Below are 17,873 nucleotides of genomic sequence, written 5' to 3'. Positions count from 1 at the left end.
AAGATAATATAATTGTAATTAAATTTATTACTGTAAGTGTTTTTATTTAAATAAGCTAAATCCACGCTCCATTTCAGAGGGGGGCGGTAATAGACCATATAGTTGTTTGACAACCACCGGAATGAACGAAGAAGAAGTTTTCTGTGACGCGGCTCTAGCTGTCTGTCACTGTAGATCGGCAGCTTCACTGCAAGAATGTCTCCGTAACGCTAAGGTAACTTATCAAAATAATAAACAGAAACGATGCTGGTGACTTGATTGGTATTTTTATATCGCTGTCGAATAGTTTATATCATTATTAAGCAGCGTAATCCGTCGCTTAGCTGACGAGCAAGTAGTTAGCATACCCTTCTGCTGTTTTATAGCGCTTAGCTAGCTAGCTACTAGCTAACGCAAGCACTCAGCTATGATATACAGCCGTCAGTTACTAGCCACATTTTCGTGTTTAGTAAACACGCAAATGCATTGTAGCTACTCTCGCGACGCTGGAGAAAGGCGTTAGACCACCCTGCCACCGTAATACACAAGTGACACTTAAACAGACAGGTATTACGGAGGCCCTTTTATTCACGAAGTTCAATTGTTTACTGTAAATTGTAAGCTGGGGTCTTACCAACAGAAAACACCGCTGTATTTTTTCCTGTATGTCCCATCAATGGATTTACACGAAATGCTGGCGTTAAGGTAGAATATTTATGCGCTGGTTCCGGACTTCTTTCAGTTTGACATCAGTCTTAAAGAGGTCCTCTAATGTTCTTTTTAACAATTGTCTTAATTGATGGTTGTATTTTTCTGTCTTCAGGCTGATGAGTCCCTGATGCTGATTTTGACATGATCCGTGCACCCAAGCCTATGTAAAACCACCTTTCCCGTGTATTATAACATTGACCTCAGACTGGATGACAGGAGATGAGACACTGCAGTTCTGCACAACATCATGAATATCCGGAGTCTGGGCAGAGCTCTGGGGGAGTCCCTGGGCTCTAGTCTCACTGTACTTATGAGTGGAACAAGCGGTGGGTGGAGTGCTCTGTCACTGAAACCTGTTTCTTCTGGACGAATCACGTCTTTGTATCAAACCATGGTCCCCACTGGTTATACCAAACTGCAGGAGGAGCGATTAGCCATGGTAGACCTTGGAGTTAAACCTGAGCCATTACAGAACGGCTACAGACAAGAGACGTCTCACACAGAAGGACGACGGCACACCGACCGAGTCTCTCGGTCTTCTGTGACTTTATCTGATTGTGGAGACAAAAACTACTCAGAAACTGAGCCAATGCTGGCTGAGAGGAGACTGTCTGGGGCAGAGGCAGATGAGGAGAATGAAGAGGATGAGGAGGAAGGGCATGGATCTGCTGAGCAGAATATGCCCAAGGAGTCACTCCTGGCTATGGCATTGCAAATTCTAGTGCCTTTCTTTCTCGCTGGATTTGGAACGGTCTCAGCTGGAATGGTGCTGGATATTGTGCAGGTGAGCAGAGATACAAAAGGGCTGTTATTCTGACAGCTCATGTCAGTGTAAAGTGAAATCGCAGATTTTATTTGGTATCTTGTAACCATTGTGGTATCACCTGTGATAAAACTACACTGAGGTGTGTGATCAATGTCATTACTAGAACAACATAAAGTTACACTAAAAAAGTACAATGTTAGACAGATGTGTTAGTGTGCTGATGTGATTACTGCATACATTGCTACATGTTATGCAAACCAACATATTATGTTGGTTCAACTGTTTAGAAAATGTCATTGGTCCTATGTTGACTTCTTTTATGAGCAAATTTAGGAAACAATTTATATAACACATACTTTACAGTATGTTTATACTTCTGAAAGGTGAAACTTGCATTATTTAGGATGGATCAACACTAAAGGTAAGTATATAAAACGTGGTGGAAAGTTGTCTGCTTGAACTTACAAACTTGCTTATTCATTTACTACTTTAGCAGCTTTGACTGTTAAAGCTCATGGAGCGTGTTTTGCCAGTATTTAAAGTAAAGACACAGAGGCTTTGAGACAGAGACAGTTGTAAAATGCAATACACAGGTTGCCACAAACAACTAATATTAAACAAATCTGGAAAATACAGTATTTTCGTTTGAGTTTTTTTTTGTACCAGTAAGTAGTTCTAATTATATTATGTAAGAAGTTGGGCTTTTGGAGTCAATACATGCTAGACTAAGCTTTCAGGAAAAAACAAACAAGAAGGCTAATAACCTATTCTAAAGCCTTAGCTGTTTAACCTTTTGGGCCCCATTGCTTACTAACCAGTCAGTTGTTTTGGATGCTGGTAAAAGCAAAGTAATGTAGAGGATCAGACGTGTTTAAAGCCACTGCTTCTTATTGTGCTTTATTGCTTGCTTTATTGTGTTACTTTATACTTTGTGTTGTCCGCAGCACTGGGATGCCTTTCAGCAAATAACAGAAATCTTCATCTTGGTTCCGGCTTTGCTTGGCCTCAAAGGAAACCTGGAGATGACGCTGGCCTCCAGACTGTCCACAGCGGTGAGGGACAGACACACACTTGGAATAAGGCACAGCCGTAGACGTAGCAATTTAACCTTTAATTTTACCTCAGCAAATTTCTTAATGTGTAAAATAGTGTTACAAACTAGTTTGAAAGTAGCTCAGACTTGTGTGGGTGTTGTGCTAAATGTGGTGGTGTTTGCGTGTTTGGAGTTAATTCTTTGTGGTTGTGTCTCATCTCCACAGCCTGAACCTCTTGCCTGTTATATCTGTTGTTGTTGTTATCTCTGTGACAAGTTGTTTTTTTATAGCCTGTGATTTTGTTGATGTTGTCCCCTCTGGAAGGTGGCTTGTCAGTGCAGTTTTTTTTTGTTAAACTTGTCTGGGTGTGAAATTGTAGTTGTCTGTTGTAAAAGTGAGGAATTTGAATGGGCTGCTGGAACCAGATTGACTGGACAGTCGGGTATGAAGGTTGTTGACCCGCTTTAATAACTTGTTTGCTAGTGGTTCAAGAAAGGGAGGAGAAAGTAAGCAGGTACAGGTTTGCTCAGTGTATTAAGATCTCTGTGTTCGTGTCCGAACTCAGTTAATCAGGGCCGTCTTTGTTTTTTTTTCTTCCCAACGTCCCCCGGCATCTCCACATGCAGGCTCCACATTCACAGCAATGTGTCAACACACTGTAGGCAGCAGAGGTCAGTGTGAGCTGATTCTCCTCAGCGGTGTATTGCAAAACTATTTTTCTTTGTGTTGCCGCTGTGCTGCTTCTCAGTCAGTTAGGAATCAGTGTCATGCTGCTTGTTGAACTGCTGGACAGAACAGTTTCATAGTTTTCACATTCGCTAATCTGATGGGACGTTTCTAGCAGTTCCAGTAAGATGATGTCATGTTAGTTTTGGGCTTAAAACTAACTTTAATCAGACAGATTGAAAACAAATGAAAACAACAAAGCCTGAGGTAATATGACTTTTAGCCTCCAGTAAGAATTACCTTACTGACCTACTAGTGCCCACATTTCTCACGGTGCAACACAATAGTTTTTGATATGTTGAGAATAAAGCAATATATGGTGTATATAGATAGATACTGTGGTATAAGATACAGTGAGATTGTTGTCAGGGGAAGTTTTCCAAAAGCTGCATTATGATCAAACACACAATCCAGTATTTTTGAAACTTAATTCATTTGAAGAAGAGTACTATAGTTGTAAGGGGTAAGGGAAAACGCTGTATTCTTTATTTTTATTCTGTCCCTGCACAGGTGAACGTTGGCAAGATGGATTCTCCAATAGAGAAGTGGAATCTAATCATAGGCAACCTGGCACTCAAGCAGGTATTCACAAACACATGTATTGCCTCAAATAGGCTGACATATTTCATGTCAGACAATCCAATTTTTAAATGAGCAATTGCACTTGAATATATTTGAACTTTTCTGCATTTCTGTCCGTAAGAGGTGTGAGTACAAATACAAAATACAAAGGTGTTGACCTTGTCATACCAATATACTTAGATGGGGAGCCAATGTCACAATTTCCATGAAATCAGAAATAATGTTCTAGTTACCCTTTGGTCCTTGAACAAAATATTCCTCTCTCTGTTAAGTGCTGCAACCCCAATGATGATGGCTAACGAAATGGATAATCTATCCACTTTTGCTATCACCTTCTGTGACACTACAACCTCTGCTAATGATCATCAGATATACTGATAAACTCATAAGAGACACGCACACAACACTCCTTACTCTGTGGTTATTACTGCCTGTTAGCAACTGTATTCAACAATTGCGAATCATTGAAATATACCTGCACATGTTCAGTGTTTATACACGGCATTGCCCACATTTTACTAATCGGGTTACAATAATACATTTTGCTCTTTTCTTTGCTCTAGGTGCAGGCAACTGTGGTGGGCTTCCTTGCTGCTGTAGCAGCCGTAGTTCTCGGTTGGATCCCAGAGGGGAAGTTCCAGATGAGCCATGCTGTGCTCCTCTGCTCCAGCAGCGTGGCCACAGCTTTCATAGCCTCTCTGCTACAGGGTAAGTATAACACACACACACACAGTAAGTATACAACTCCGGCAGAATAAAATAACCTGGTAATACAGTAGAGCTGCTGTGTCACTTCTATGCCTTTTTCAAAACAGTAATTACCTAATCTCAAAAACACTTCTAATTATAGCCATTATTGCTGACAGACTGTGTGTGTATAATAATGCCTTTAAGTCAACGGTGATTTCAGGGCCATTAGTGAAGTGCTCTATCCTCTGCATGCCCCGTTCAGGTATCATTATGGTGGGCGTGATTGTGGGTTCGAAGAAGACGGGCATCAACCCAGACAACGTGGCCACACCAATTGCCGCCAGTTTCGGTGACCTCATAACCTTAGCAATTCTGGCCTGGATAAGTCAGGGCCTCTACAAGTGCCTGGGTAAGTGAGTTACTGGGAAAACCCTATGTCACACATCACCCTTTGGAAAAGCAACATCCTTGTTTTTAATATCTTCAGAAGATTGAGATAATTTGAATTGTATACTGTAAAAGGGGTTTGGAGTAATAATATGCTTCTCTTTAGACATATAGGGCAAGGGCAGCATGGCCTAACACTTGATTTAATAAAAAGCCTAATTTCTAAAATTAAACATCAAGATTGGGGAGGATTATTTTGTATTTTTCACATTTTTGATTTTATTTGTTTCCTTTGTACTGCGGTCATTTGACCTGTCTCATTTGAAACAGTATTTTTTTTTAATTAATAGTAATTTCCTTTCACTGTAATTTAATTTGCTTTACAGTCAATATTATTTGTTTTTAATAACTAATGTGGTGCTTAATCTGATGCACTTGCATCGATCAGCCACTAGAGGTCCGTCCTGCCTCACGCTGCAGCTTCTCTCCAGCTGCAGAACGGAACACACACACACACACACACACACACACACACACACACACACACACACACACACACACACACACACACACCATATTTCATGTGTCTAAATTATGCTGCATCCAGACCTGTGTTGCACCACTTACTTTTATCTAACTAGCAAACAGTAGAAGCTGCGGAAAGGTTCTCATATTAACTCGAACTTAAGTTCAGGTGCCAGACAGGCGTCAGTGTATTAATGCTTTTTAGTTGTGTTACACTCAGGACTGTGGCCCTGTTGTTCTTGAGCTCAGTGATTCTGCCACTTCACCTCTAAAGCAGGAACTAATGCTCAGTTCACACAACTAAACAGAATTTAAATCACTTATAATCACACATACTGTATATGAGAACTTGATTCTTCAGAAGTAGAATTGAACTTGATTCCTCAGAAGTAAAATTGAGATGTTGGCAGGATTAGAGGAGTCAAGTCCAGTTTCTTTATAAAACTTAACACACAGGATTGTTGCAGCTTGCTTTAAGTGAAAGACCTTGACGTTGTGATATAGTACATTGGGTTTGTCAATACTGGGTTATCATCAAGAGCAGTGAAACCACAATTGAGACGAGAAGTGGAGAATTGAGAAGTAGTAAAAAAAAGTAAAATTGCTTGTAAGGAGTTAAGTAAAGAAGGGAAGGGACTCTGGTTTGGACTGAAACACCTGAAACGCAAGAATGGCAATTAAAGGGAAATTGTTATGTTATTTTGACACATTGCTTAAAATGAGCAGGGTATATGCTTGCCTCATCCTAAAACTCTATCAGTAGCTTTTAAAGTGTGCATTAGGGGAGAATTATCTACCTCTCTAACTTTCCAGTGCTTTTATGTAGACATGAAAAAACGGCGTGTAAAAGAGCAGACGCTATGTCATATTTCAAACTGAATAGTGTGACTCCAGCATCCGCTCACACCACCAGTGAGTGTGTGTGGGTAAACGAGAGGCAGATTCTTAAGTGCTTTGTCTATTAATTTAGAAAGTGCTGTGTGAGTGCAGTTCATTTACTATAAGTCTGGCACGGCTTCCTAATGACAGTTTTTTAATGTCCAAAATAGGATCTTGCTGGAAACAACTGGTCTGGACTTTATGCAGGTGCTTTACCCTAAACGCACTTTCAAAAGTTTTAGTTTTGTTTTTGTTTGCGTCTGTCAGCTGCTGGCTGTACCGTCCTGCTACGTGGACTGTGTGAGCCCTTCATGTATGTCATGTAAATAGAATACCCCAAAAGATTAAAGAGGAAGACAGAGAGATGAAAGACATCTGTTCTGTTCCCCAGATTCCTACCCGTATGTGTCGTCGCTGGTGTGCGCCTTCTTCTTATGTCTGACCCCCCTGTGGATCGTCATCTCCTCCAAGCACCCAGCCAGCCGCACACTGCTCTACTCCGGATGGGAGCCAGTCATCACTGCCATGGTCATCAGCAGGTGTGTGTGTGTGTGTGTGTGTGTGTGTGTGTGTGTGTGTGTGTGTGTGTGTGTGTGTGTGTGTGTGTGTGTGTGTGTGTGTGTGTGTGTGTGTGTGTGTGTGTGTGTGTGTGTGTGTGTGTGTGTGTGTGTGTGTGTGTGTGTGTGTGTGTGTGTGTGTGTGTGTGTGTGTGTGTGTGTGTGTGTGTGTGTGTGTGTGTGTGTGTGTGTGTGTGTGTGACCATTTATTCAGCCTTCAAAAGGGAAAGAACAGCTAATCTCTGTGTGTGGCTCCCACTGTCTGGTTTACTTGATGTCTCAATGAGTCATCTCCAAAATGAACTGCAGTATCCAAGCACACACTGTATACCCTTGGGTCCCCTTGAGCCTGGCAGGCTTACAAATACAGCCAGCAGGAGGGACATCTTTTTTTCACTGACTTTCTCTAGCCATGTTTTGTTTCATATCTGATGCTTCGAAGACATTTTTAGACTCATTTAAAGCAGTTTATTTGTATTTACATAGTTTGTGTGGACAGGACTAAGTGAAAGTGAGAAGATGCACTACTCTTGAATTAGTTTTAATTTCTTGTGTTACACACCGTATAAAATATTCTAGTCAGTAAATAGATCTTGACAAACGTGTGTTAGATAAAGTAGTAGAACTTGTCATTTGTAGTAGTTAGTTTTATTAAGTTTCACAGAAATAAATAGGCAGATTAAGTGTTTGTGTCACTTATAACTAAGCACATCAGTCCTTTGTGGATATCACATGGATAAAGTTGAGGCTTTGTCTTCTTTCCATGCCTCTTTGTGTTTCTTTCTGTGTCTCCCTTTGTGTTTCTATCTCTAGCACCAGTTTAATGATCTAACTATGTTCTGCAGCATTGGAGGACTCATCCTGGACAAAACAGTGTCTGACCCAAATCTGGCTGGCATCGTAGTGTACACCCCAGTTGTCAACGGTGAGTCACAGAATTGGCACTTCTCTCTCCTCTCCTCTCGCTTCGCTTGCAATGGCTTCGAGGTGTTGCTGTTTGATTTGCAATCGCTGGCTCCTAGGAGACGAGGGGAGTTGAAGAATCGAATACTTGACCTGTGTGCTGACATCACACCATTCACTGGATTGCGTTCAGGGGCATAATAGAGTGGAAGTCTTTTGTGTTGTCAAGCAATTAGTGGCAGTTATAGAGTGTAGGTCGTCTGTGTTGAAAGGTCCCAACCTATAAACTAAACTATGTCTCAATAGTTAAGTCTTGGATTTAAAGAAATTATTATACCATGCTCACAGTGGACATTTTTTATCAGTAGAGCTTATTGCTTACTTATCTTACGGTGTGCTAAAGAAAGAAATAATTATAGATGTCTTTATTCCTAAATTCAACTAGCATACTGTATGCCAGAGCCATTAAAACTGGTTAGTGTAAGTTTTCGCTCTGTCTATCCCCTCACCCCAACCGGTCGAGGCAGATGGATGCCCACATTCAGCCTGGTTCTGCTGTAGGTGTCTTCCTTGTTAGAGAGGGAGTTTTTCCTCTCCACTAGTGCTGTCAAATTGTTTTAGTTGTGTAAGGTCTTAAACTGGCACTTGTAAAGTGCCTTGAGATAACCTTGTTGGTATTTGGTGCAATAAAAATTAAATTGAGTTGAATTGTTAGGAACTAAACTTTGAAATCCAGACTAACGTCACCATGGGTCTGTTCTCATGAAATTACAATAAAGAAGTCGTTAACAGTTGAGCAGAGACAATTAAGGATATAACTAAATGTTTAGAGCCAGATAGATGACACACATTATGGTATTCGTCTTGTGCTGTGCTGGATCCTAGTGCCACAATAGGAAGTTGATATGCTCACTCAGGGGTCCGTGGACAAACAGGGAGCTACTTTAAAAAAGAAAAAAAAGGGGTCCAAATGCACATCAACATAAATACGTTACCTAAAGAGACAGGTTTAGCCACTTGGCCACAGTCCATCTGTCCCCACTTCATAAAACCGGTCTTCTTCCATTTCTTCCCCCTTAATTCCATCTCCCAATACCAGGGCTCCAGCACATCAACAGATAAGCTTTTAATTAAATGGTATTAATGAGACACATTTTAATGAGATGGAGCACGATTCCGACTAATTGGTTTTTCCGTCGAGATGCGTCTGCGCAATGCGAAACAGCTGGGGAATCAACTGTGTGATTGTCTCTCAGAACGAACACGAGTTTATGTCTTGTGTTCGCTCTGAGAAAACATTTTTTTTTTTTGTGCCGTCTCTGTTTTACAACATTTTATTTATGAGTGCACAGCCAGCGAGAAAGACTTCATTTATTTGTCTGATTAAAATGCACTGTAGCTCTTGTCCTAATAAAAGAGAAAGACTCGCAATTCAATAAAGGCCTTGGAAGGAGATGTGGAAAAGTTAAATATGGTGTGCATGTGGGTTAATTTTCTGTTCTGTCTGTTTCTGTAGTAGTTCTTTTTCCGCTTGTATCGTAATTTTACAGTATATTAAACCAAAAATTAGCTTTCATGTTTAAATTCGACCCCAGTTGTCATCACAACAAGCACTGTGTCACCTTACAGTATTAGACAGCACTTAGATTTTTGCTTGTCACCTTTTAATTTTGAGTTCTGCCTACTTCACATCTTACACACACACACACACACACACACACACACACACACACACACACACACACACCTGCTGATGATTATAAATAGTGCACTTTTTCATTTCCTTCCACATATCTGTGTTTGCTTTATTGTATCTCAAGTCAAACAAGCAAAACATAATTAAACCTGGAGAGGCGCTGAACAAGCAGACAGTCGCTGTGAAGCCCCCCCTCCCTCCTCCCTTCTTCTTTTCCTCCTCCAGGGAAGCGCACAGACCTCCTGCTGTTTGACCCAAAGCCCACACGCCATCCAGACCTCCACATACTCCTCGTTCAACATTCAGTTTCCTCCTGTCAGGCCCAGTGACCTGAATAAGCCCCCCCCCCCCCCCCGGACATCACCCTGAGGTGGTGGCAATGTCTAATTTAATTTAATTTACTCTCTACAATAACAAGCCAGAAGTTCAAGACACTGTTGGAATCCTTTCTACATGTACGTTTTCCACCTAATCGCCAACTGCATTGTTAAAAGCCTGTACATAAGGTATTCACCCTCTGAATTACACAGATTAATTCATGCTCAGTTACTCTGTCTTAAAGACTTAAAGGGACACTTAGCTGTTATTCTCCTCTGAGCCTCCACCTGCTTAAGTGTTACTCATATATGTATCTATGTACAGTATAGTAGCTCTTCCCAGCCCAAGTTGTGGCTACAAACTTGAACAAAGCAAGTAATTAGTCTGACTGTTAAAGTAATTGCTAAAATGAGGTCGTGAGCTGCAGGTGAATGTAAAGTGCCTCTTTCATTGTCACATCCCTATGTCCGTTCTACTGATTCACATCTCGATACAATGAAGAAAATATAAACATAGTGGATTTTAAAATGGCTGTAATCATATATTGAAATTCTTTTTGTTGTTTATGAAATCATTTTACCAGTTCATGGTTGAACTGTTAGTGATACAGGTTCCGAAGTTTACTTCCAGCAGTTCAACAAGAAAATTGAATTCACAGAATTACAAAGTGGCATGATTTCGTTCACTTCTGTTGAGTAATGTTAGATATTGTTTGACTGATATTTGCTTAATACAGATATATTGAAGTGCATTCTTTCATAACCATCCTTGATCAGTGTGACAACAAAATGGTAAACCAGGTTCTGGTCATTACCTACATCTCTTGCAGTAAATGCAATGTGTGCATGTCTCATGTACCAGTCTCAATGATTTTGATGTTGATTGCTATTAAGTCATAGTAATAATTTGTCCTGACAGGTATTGGGGGGAACCTGGTCGCTATTCAGTCCAGCAGGATCTCCACCTACCTTCATTTCCACTGTGCTCCTGGAGAGGTTCCTGACAAGGCCAAAGGCTGCTACCACCCCTGCCGCACATTCTGGGGTACAGGTCAGTACAAGCTTACAACATTAACCCAGAATATAGTCAGAAGAGTAGCGAGTAGTAGTAGAGAGAGAAGCCCTTACAGTGGCTGCAGAGAACATGTAAAGCTTGTCACATGAAGGGGAAATCACAGACGCTTAATACACCATCATTTCACAGTGGATCATTCAAAATCGTCGTATTTGCGTTCTTCATGTTGTCCCCAGGAGCCAATCACAGATCAGCACAGGTTCTTCTGCTGCTGGTCGTCCCTGGTCACCTGATCTTCCTCTACACCATCCACCTGCTGAAGAGTGGTCACACAACCCTGACTACCATCTTTACGTCAGTCTACCTGGCTGCTGCTTTGCTGCAGGTGAGCCTGTGGTGCACTTAATGGTGCTGAATAGTTTACATAAGAGCACAGATCCAAAACTTGATAGGTGAAAACCTTGGTATTACAGTGTTTTTTCGGGAATTTTTTGTTCTTGACCAAAATCTACAGGCTTCTCAGAAACAGAAACGAATCTTGTATTTATAGTAAATCTATTTCCTGCACACTCAGCATTCATTTGAGACTTTAAGATGTCGTCTTATCATGGATATATACTGTAGTTGTATGGATTGGATACAAAGTCTTAAACATATAAAGTGTAAATTGACACTTCCAAACCTTAAGAGACTTTAGTTTTGTGCCCTGTCAATTCAAGAAAATATTACACGGCTTTTATGTTACGAATGCCACAGTTTGTCAAGCCCAAGTTTTACAGGGAGTTACTGTCTGGAATTATTTCCCAAAGCTGAACAAATGAATATTTTATTACAACACAGCATCGCAGAATCGTTCTAATTTGTAACTACAAATACACTACGAACACAAGGAGGACAGTGAAACAAGTTCCTGTAAAATGTGCATCTATGGATTCTGTGTTTCTCCTTTAATACCTGTAGTTAGGAAGAAGAAGAAGGCGTGTGTTTTCTGTGGATTCCTCGAACTCCGCGGTTTCAGGCGATTCCTGAAGGAATCAGACTTCTCTATAGGCTCAGTCAGAAGTTAAGATAATTATAAAGCAGCAGCTTGAATTATGAATGACTGCTTTTAAGAAGGCTTTACTTCAGGTGTCCCGCGATCCAGCCGAACGTCTGGAATGCATGGATTTTATTAGGTGTCTTTGTGCGAATTCTTGCTTTTTCTTTTATGCCTTCGCGGTTTCCCTCAATCTTCTTTTCCCTCAGTATCGTGCACGTGGATTCCTAGAGTGTAATCTCAGCCACTGTGGAGCAGGGGAATTTCCAGATCAATTAAGCAGCACGGGTGCCTCTCTCCCACATTACAACACAGCTCATTGCATTTCAAAACATCATAGTCTCCACTTTCCAGAGTACACCTAAAAGAAGTAGTAGAACTGGAACTTACTAATACTAATTTAACAGGTGAGGTTCTATCACTTCAGACTGGTGAGACATGAGAATAATAATTAGAATAAATACAATACAATTAAATTCCCTTTCCACCTTGTGTTCATGTGTACATTTTCTATTACTTAGATGTTGCTGAAGACCGAACATGAATCTCTTGGAGATAACAAACTTAGCTTTTTTGCTGCAGTCAGAGTTTATAGAGTATTTTTTAACTGTACCAATTTATTTTCGATTCTTTTATACAGCGGACAGGAAGACTGTCTGTGCCACCGCAGAGCCAGCCTGAAATAATGCAGGCTCGTTATAAAGCTCCTCACTGATCTCTTTATCTCTGAATACAAATGTGTGGGCTTTAGGGGCTAATGAGCAGGCGCTGCTCTTATACTTCAACCCAGACTCAAATGACGGCAATGAAGCGGCCGCCACTGACAGTAAACTTGGAATCAGCACATCATGTTTGAAACAGCATAATGGAAGCGAGACGATCTGCCTCTGTAGATATTCCTAATGCCTGATTTCATGAGGAATACTAAATTTTGATCATGTTTGAAGTCGATAGTTTGAGTGCCACTTCAAAAGACCCTCCAGTGTATGACTGCACACAGTATCTGAACTCCTAATCACTTTAGCCATGCAGATGCGTGTTATTATCACCCTGCAGGAACTAAGCAAAGAAACAATTCTCGGATGACCTGTATTTAAAATAAATCATTAAACGCTGTACCTGTATCAGATTGTGATTCTCTATTCACAGCCCCCTCACTGTGGTGTCATGTTATTTTGTTAGTAACACGGCAGGACCCGGCGACGTCTTCAGTTAAAGTAAAAAGCACAGTGACAGCGCAATTCTTTAATATTCATGATAAGCGGAAATTGCACACGGCGCGGTTCGATAATGTTCTATTTATATGAGAGCCGTGGAAAATTAGGGGCAGAATTGAAATGTTTCTGGCACAACAGCTCGACTCGGAGAATAGAGTTAGATAAACGTTCGTCCCACATACGCTGTCTGGTACCGAGTGGCTTCTGCTTCTACTGAAGTCCACGGTGAAAACAAGCTGAAGGATGTGCCACGCAGCAACTCGAAATATGACACATAATGGAACATCCCCTCATAACAATATGTTATTGGCATATCTAGAATGAGGCAATCCAAAGGAAACCCTGGCAACTGTGTCTGTATGAGTTAGAGTTGTCTATGAAAGGTTCGGTGAAAGGTGGGAAAGTAGTTGGAAACTTTGTGAGGCAAAAAAGTACTAACAACAGAAAGGTTACGTAAAGTATAAGCGTGATTAATACGGATGACTATGGTAATGTTGATGGAATCGGTTAAAGGTCCTGGGGTCGGCACACGGTCGAATATCAGCAAATCATTCAATAGGTTTGAGAAGAACAGCTCCTGTTCTGAAGAGCAAATGTTATCATCATTGCCTCGGCAGATTCTGGAAATTTAATCAGTCTGATTGAATAAAAGTATAAAAGTAAATGGTATAACAAGTGACTAAACAATAAAAGTCACTTATACAGTAAATATGTAAACTCAAATTTCCTGTTAAAGTTCAGTGCACAAATAGTGACAGAATTTTCACCATAGGATTAAGTTATTCTTAATTTGAAATAGTTTTGCACTAATTTGTGAAATTTACAAGTCAAGCTGTGTATGCATCACTTTAAATAGATTATATTGATGATCAGGTCTCAAATTCCCTCACACTATCGGGTAAGTGTGAAATAGTTTTCTGTGATCACTTAGGAACTCCTACATTAAAGCCTGGATTGTCAAGTAATGGATACACTACTGAGTAGTGAAAATAAGTTGTCATAGTCAGTTCTCCCCTGACCAATGTTCCCATAATACCATCATCTCTACTATAGCATGTCAGCATCTCACACCGACTACAATGCTTTTTTGTTTCTCTAATGTTTGCACTGGCAGCTGTGGACATCTCATTTTCCCCTTAAATTAAAGACTGGTCCTTATCTTTTAATAGCCTGCTCTTCTGCCTCTCGGCACCGTGGAAACTTGAATTATGAGTAACAGTCTCTCAGCTGGTCTCAGGCTGCTGCTCCGTCGGTCTATTAGCGTTTTTGGTCTCCATTCCGCTGACACTGTACGACCCCAACCAGTTTACGGTAGTTCTTTATTGCACGTTTGCCTCTAATGTTTGGTTGCATTTGCACTGGGAGGACCTGATCCAGTTGTTTCTGTCTCCTGTCTTCCAGGTCTTCCTGTTGCTGTGCATTGCAGACTGGATGGTGTATTCCATGTGGCGGAACGGCAAAGACCCGGACAGTTTTTCCATCCCATACCTGACTGCTATCGGGGACCTGTTGGGCACCGCCCTGCTGGCTCTTAGCTTCCACTTCCTGTGGCTTATAGGAGACCAGGACAGCGACGTTGGCGACTGAGGCAGCGGAAGCCGCTGTCTTTCCATCTGACTCCACACCCTTAAAGCCTTGCGGGAAAACGTCATGTGCAACCGCATGATGGTTGGGAAGATGCTTTCCGCTTTTGACGCAGAAAGACTCCAGATTTTTATAAGTTGAGACTCCTCTCTGTAGCAATTCTAATCTTTAGCTTTTGCACCAAAGCACATGCAGTTTTTTTTGTCAGTTTGGTTAAAAAAGCAAAATGATGCAGGCCACCACATACGACTGTAAAGAAATCCTTTTGGCTGATGCTAAGTCAACTCGAAGTCAATTAGGTCTTTTCCTATAAATTCTCCATTGACCAAAATATATTGTGAGATTTTTTTGTTTTGCCTCCATCGCAACCAGGTGGCTCAGAGTGAAGTCAGCTTTCAAGGTAAAGGTTTAGAGGAAATATTCAGAATTGAAAGTGAAGGTACTTATTTTTGTCCTGTCTGTTTTTGTGCATGTTCTCTTGCTCTTTGGGTCATAAATGAGGCTGGCTGTGTCTTCTGTGTGTTTCTTCAGGCCGCTTTCGGACAGAACATTGCGCTTCATGTGCATTAAGTGAAGGGTTAATGGCTGCTTTGGAACAGCCAATCAGCAGGTGTGTCTGTACAGTATGTCTCCCCTCGTTACGTTCTCCATTAATTTGTCCTGTTTGCAGTCACACACACGGAGCATTCCAGCGAATGTGTGCGCACTAATCACATGCTGTTTACAGTACTCATCTGCACACTGGTTTCCTGTACGGCAGCATAGTGTGACTTTCCACTCATATCAAATTTAATTATCAGCACAAACATAACCTGATTAAAACAGCGTCTTTACAACTTTATTTAGAGAATGTGATGTTTAAAAGGTCAGAGATAGTCCAACCAGTACCCCCCACTCGCTCCAGTATGTGCCTCTTGAGATTCACTGGTTGACTTTCTATCTCGGTTATGCCATTAAATGCAGTTTTCTTTGTAACACAGTGCAATTAATCCTTTTACTTAAACCTACGAGAGTAATTGTATTTTTTAATCGTTTCATTCCAAACTGAGACATTTTGTCAGAGTGGACCATTTTTTTAAAATTCTGGAATGAAGCCATCATGTGTTTCATCTGGGTCAAAATAAATTTGCTTCTGTTGAAAAGCATTTCATCTCTGGTGATTATTCTTGAAGGGCATAACAAGCAGTGACGCTTTCATCTATTGCACACAAGGATGCGGTAGTGGCCGTTATTATGGCTGCCGAGGACAGCTGGTACTCGAGCAGTGATGCAACGCAAGCTCAAGCACTGAACGAATTAGAAAAGGCAGAAACAGTCAAAATGCACTGTGAAATTTTGCCCAAAGGATATTATTTAGGGCGGCACGGTGGTGCAGTGAGCAGCTCTGGGTTCAATTTCTGGAGTGGGCCTTTCTGTGCGGAGTTTGCATGTTCTTCACGTGGGTTCTCTGCAGGTTCTCTGCCTTCCTCCCCCCGTCCAAAGACGTGCATTAGGTTCATTTGTCACTCTGAATTGCCCGTGTGTGTGTGTGTGTGTGTGTGTGTGTGAATGGTTGTCTGTCTGTGTTGCCCTGCGATCGGCTGGTGACCTGTCCAGGGTGCACCCCGCCTCTCGCCCATAGACAGCTGGGACAGGCTCATGGGACTATGCAGTAGGACATGTATTGATGGATGGATGGAAAGATGGATATCATCCACATTTTTCGGGGGCGTCTTTTTTGCACAGACGTCTCACGTCAGCAATGTTTGCTGCAGGTGTTAAAAGTCTACCAACAAATTATAAAAGACTTCTTCATATGTGGAAAACATATAACTGCTCCATCCCTGTGTCTGTCAAGATCCTGTACTTTTAGTGCCTTTGTTCACACATACAGTCATAGGGTCAGAGTGAATGCATTTTCACTTCAGTTAGGTTTGTGTCAGCTATTCACATCCTTCTTCACCCTTCATTTCCTGTCTTTTTTACCTCTATCCATTGAGGACAAAACAATCTGATCTATTTTTATTCATCAAAGGCTTAAAACAGTCTAAAATAAGTTAATGTATTTGAATTTGTAGCATAATCAATCAATGTTGTGCTACGTACTCGCTTCAGTTATGGCTTGAAAGGAAAACTGTCCATGATTATTTCAGCCAGCAACACACGGGTGAAGACACAACAGAAAGTGTTTAATTGATGTGCAGCTTTACTAACTAAATTGTTTGTGAATGTGTGATCTGGTAAAATCTGGTTGAAGTCTCAGAACCCTGCAGCATCAAAGACAAGTTCAGACAAGGTTCCCCTGCTGTTCGTGTTGCTCTTGATCAGACTCAAGTATCTACTAGCAGGGATTTGCAATTTTGTAGTAAGCACGTAATTATGCTGGTATTAACATGCAAAGCACTTGAGTCAACATCTGCAGTGGAGCAGCACCATCAAATCAGAAGAATGGCTGCTAAGTCAAAGCCAAGGCTTGGACACTTGACTGATTCTTACACGTGAACTTAATGAGGAAGAATCTTCAGCATCATCGGATGGATTTTTCCTTTTAGCTCTTAGGAATAGATAATTCATGCTTATGGATTTCCTCACTGGCAGCAGGAATCCGTTGTGTTCCCTGGGACTTTTTCTGGTTCGAGAGGTTTCGCCATGAATAATATATAAAAACATCTAAGCTGCGCTCTTTTATTATTTAGGGATGAAGGCAGAATACGTATATGCTTGAGAGCGTGTTGTGTGTAACAACGCACCTCTGTCTGCGTCTAGACGGCTTGGTTTTTTTTAACAAGGTCAGCGAGACACGCTGACTCCTTGATAAATCATTGTGTGAAGTTGTGCAGAGCCGTATACGGCCGAGCTCAGTAGCTGTGACCCAGACAGGACCAGAGGGCCTGTGAAACCTAACTCCAGACCCCCCCCCCCCCCACACACACACACACACACGTCAGTCATACTTCTACAGCCGCCCTCAGGGCTATTAGCTGTATGTTAATGAGCAGTGTGTCCAGACAGAGGGGGGGGGCGGCTCCCCACACACATGAAAACAATAGATGCTTCATCCACAAACTAATTGGAAACAGATTTCTCCAGAGGTCGAAGAGCGAAGCGGAGTTTCTCAAACCCTGAACAGTTTGCTGCATATCATTAGATATGACGAACATATGGGGGGTTGATGTACCATATTAATATATACCCCTGCTGACAGATTACATTTCTCGCTCTTATACTTCCACGTCAATCATCTGACAGAATGTTGCAGTCGTTTTAATATCTTTCCAGAACACGCAGGT

The 17,873-nt window shown here is 41.4% G+C and overlaps 1 protein-coding gene and 1 long non-coding RNA gene across 2 annotated transcripts; one reads left to right on the top strand and one right to left on the bottom strand.

Moving 5' to 3' along the window:
• Positions 1-68: 68 nt before the first annotated feature.
• On the top strand, positions 69-15,116 carry slc41a2b (solute carrier family 41 member 2b). Its single transcript, XM_029163109.3, has 11 exons — positions 69-214; positions 803-1,474; positions 2,401-2,508; positions 3,727-3,798; positions 4,362-4,506; positions 4,751-4,897; positions 6,671-6,818; positions 7,682-7,761; positions 10,672-10,803; positions 11,004-11,152; positions 14,422-15,116. Exons 2-11 carry the CDS (start codon positions 938-940, stop codon positions 14,605-14,607), a joined length of 1,704 nt encoding a protein of 567 aa, XP_029018942.1. The 5' UTR covers positions 69-214; positions 803-937; the 3' UTR covers positions 14,608-15,116.
• Positions 3,681-6,815, bottom strand: LOC129604609 (uncharacterized). The gene is made up of 2 exons (XR_008695645.1): positions 6,679-6,815; positions 3,681-4,499 (listed from the first exon to the last, which is right to left on the bottom strand). It is a non-coding gene; the product is annotated as an uncharacterized LOC129604609 (long non-coding RNA).
• Positions 15,117-17,873: the final 2,757 nt, after the last annotated feature.

The sequence above is a fragment of the Betta splendens genome, chromosome 9 (assembly GCF_900634795.4).
Source record: "Betta splendens chromosome 9, fBetSpl5.4, whole genome shotgun sequence".
Taxonomy (NCBI): Eukaryota; Metazoa; Chordata; class Actinopteri; order Anabantiformes; family Osphronemidae; genus Betta; species Betta splendens.
Note: the sequence above shows the minus strand (reverse complement) of the source record. Positions and strands in the feature narration are given on the sequence as shown.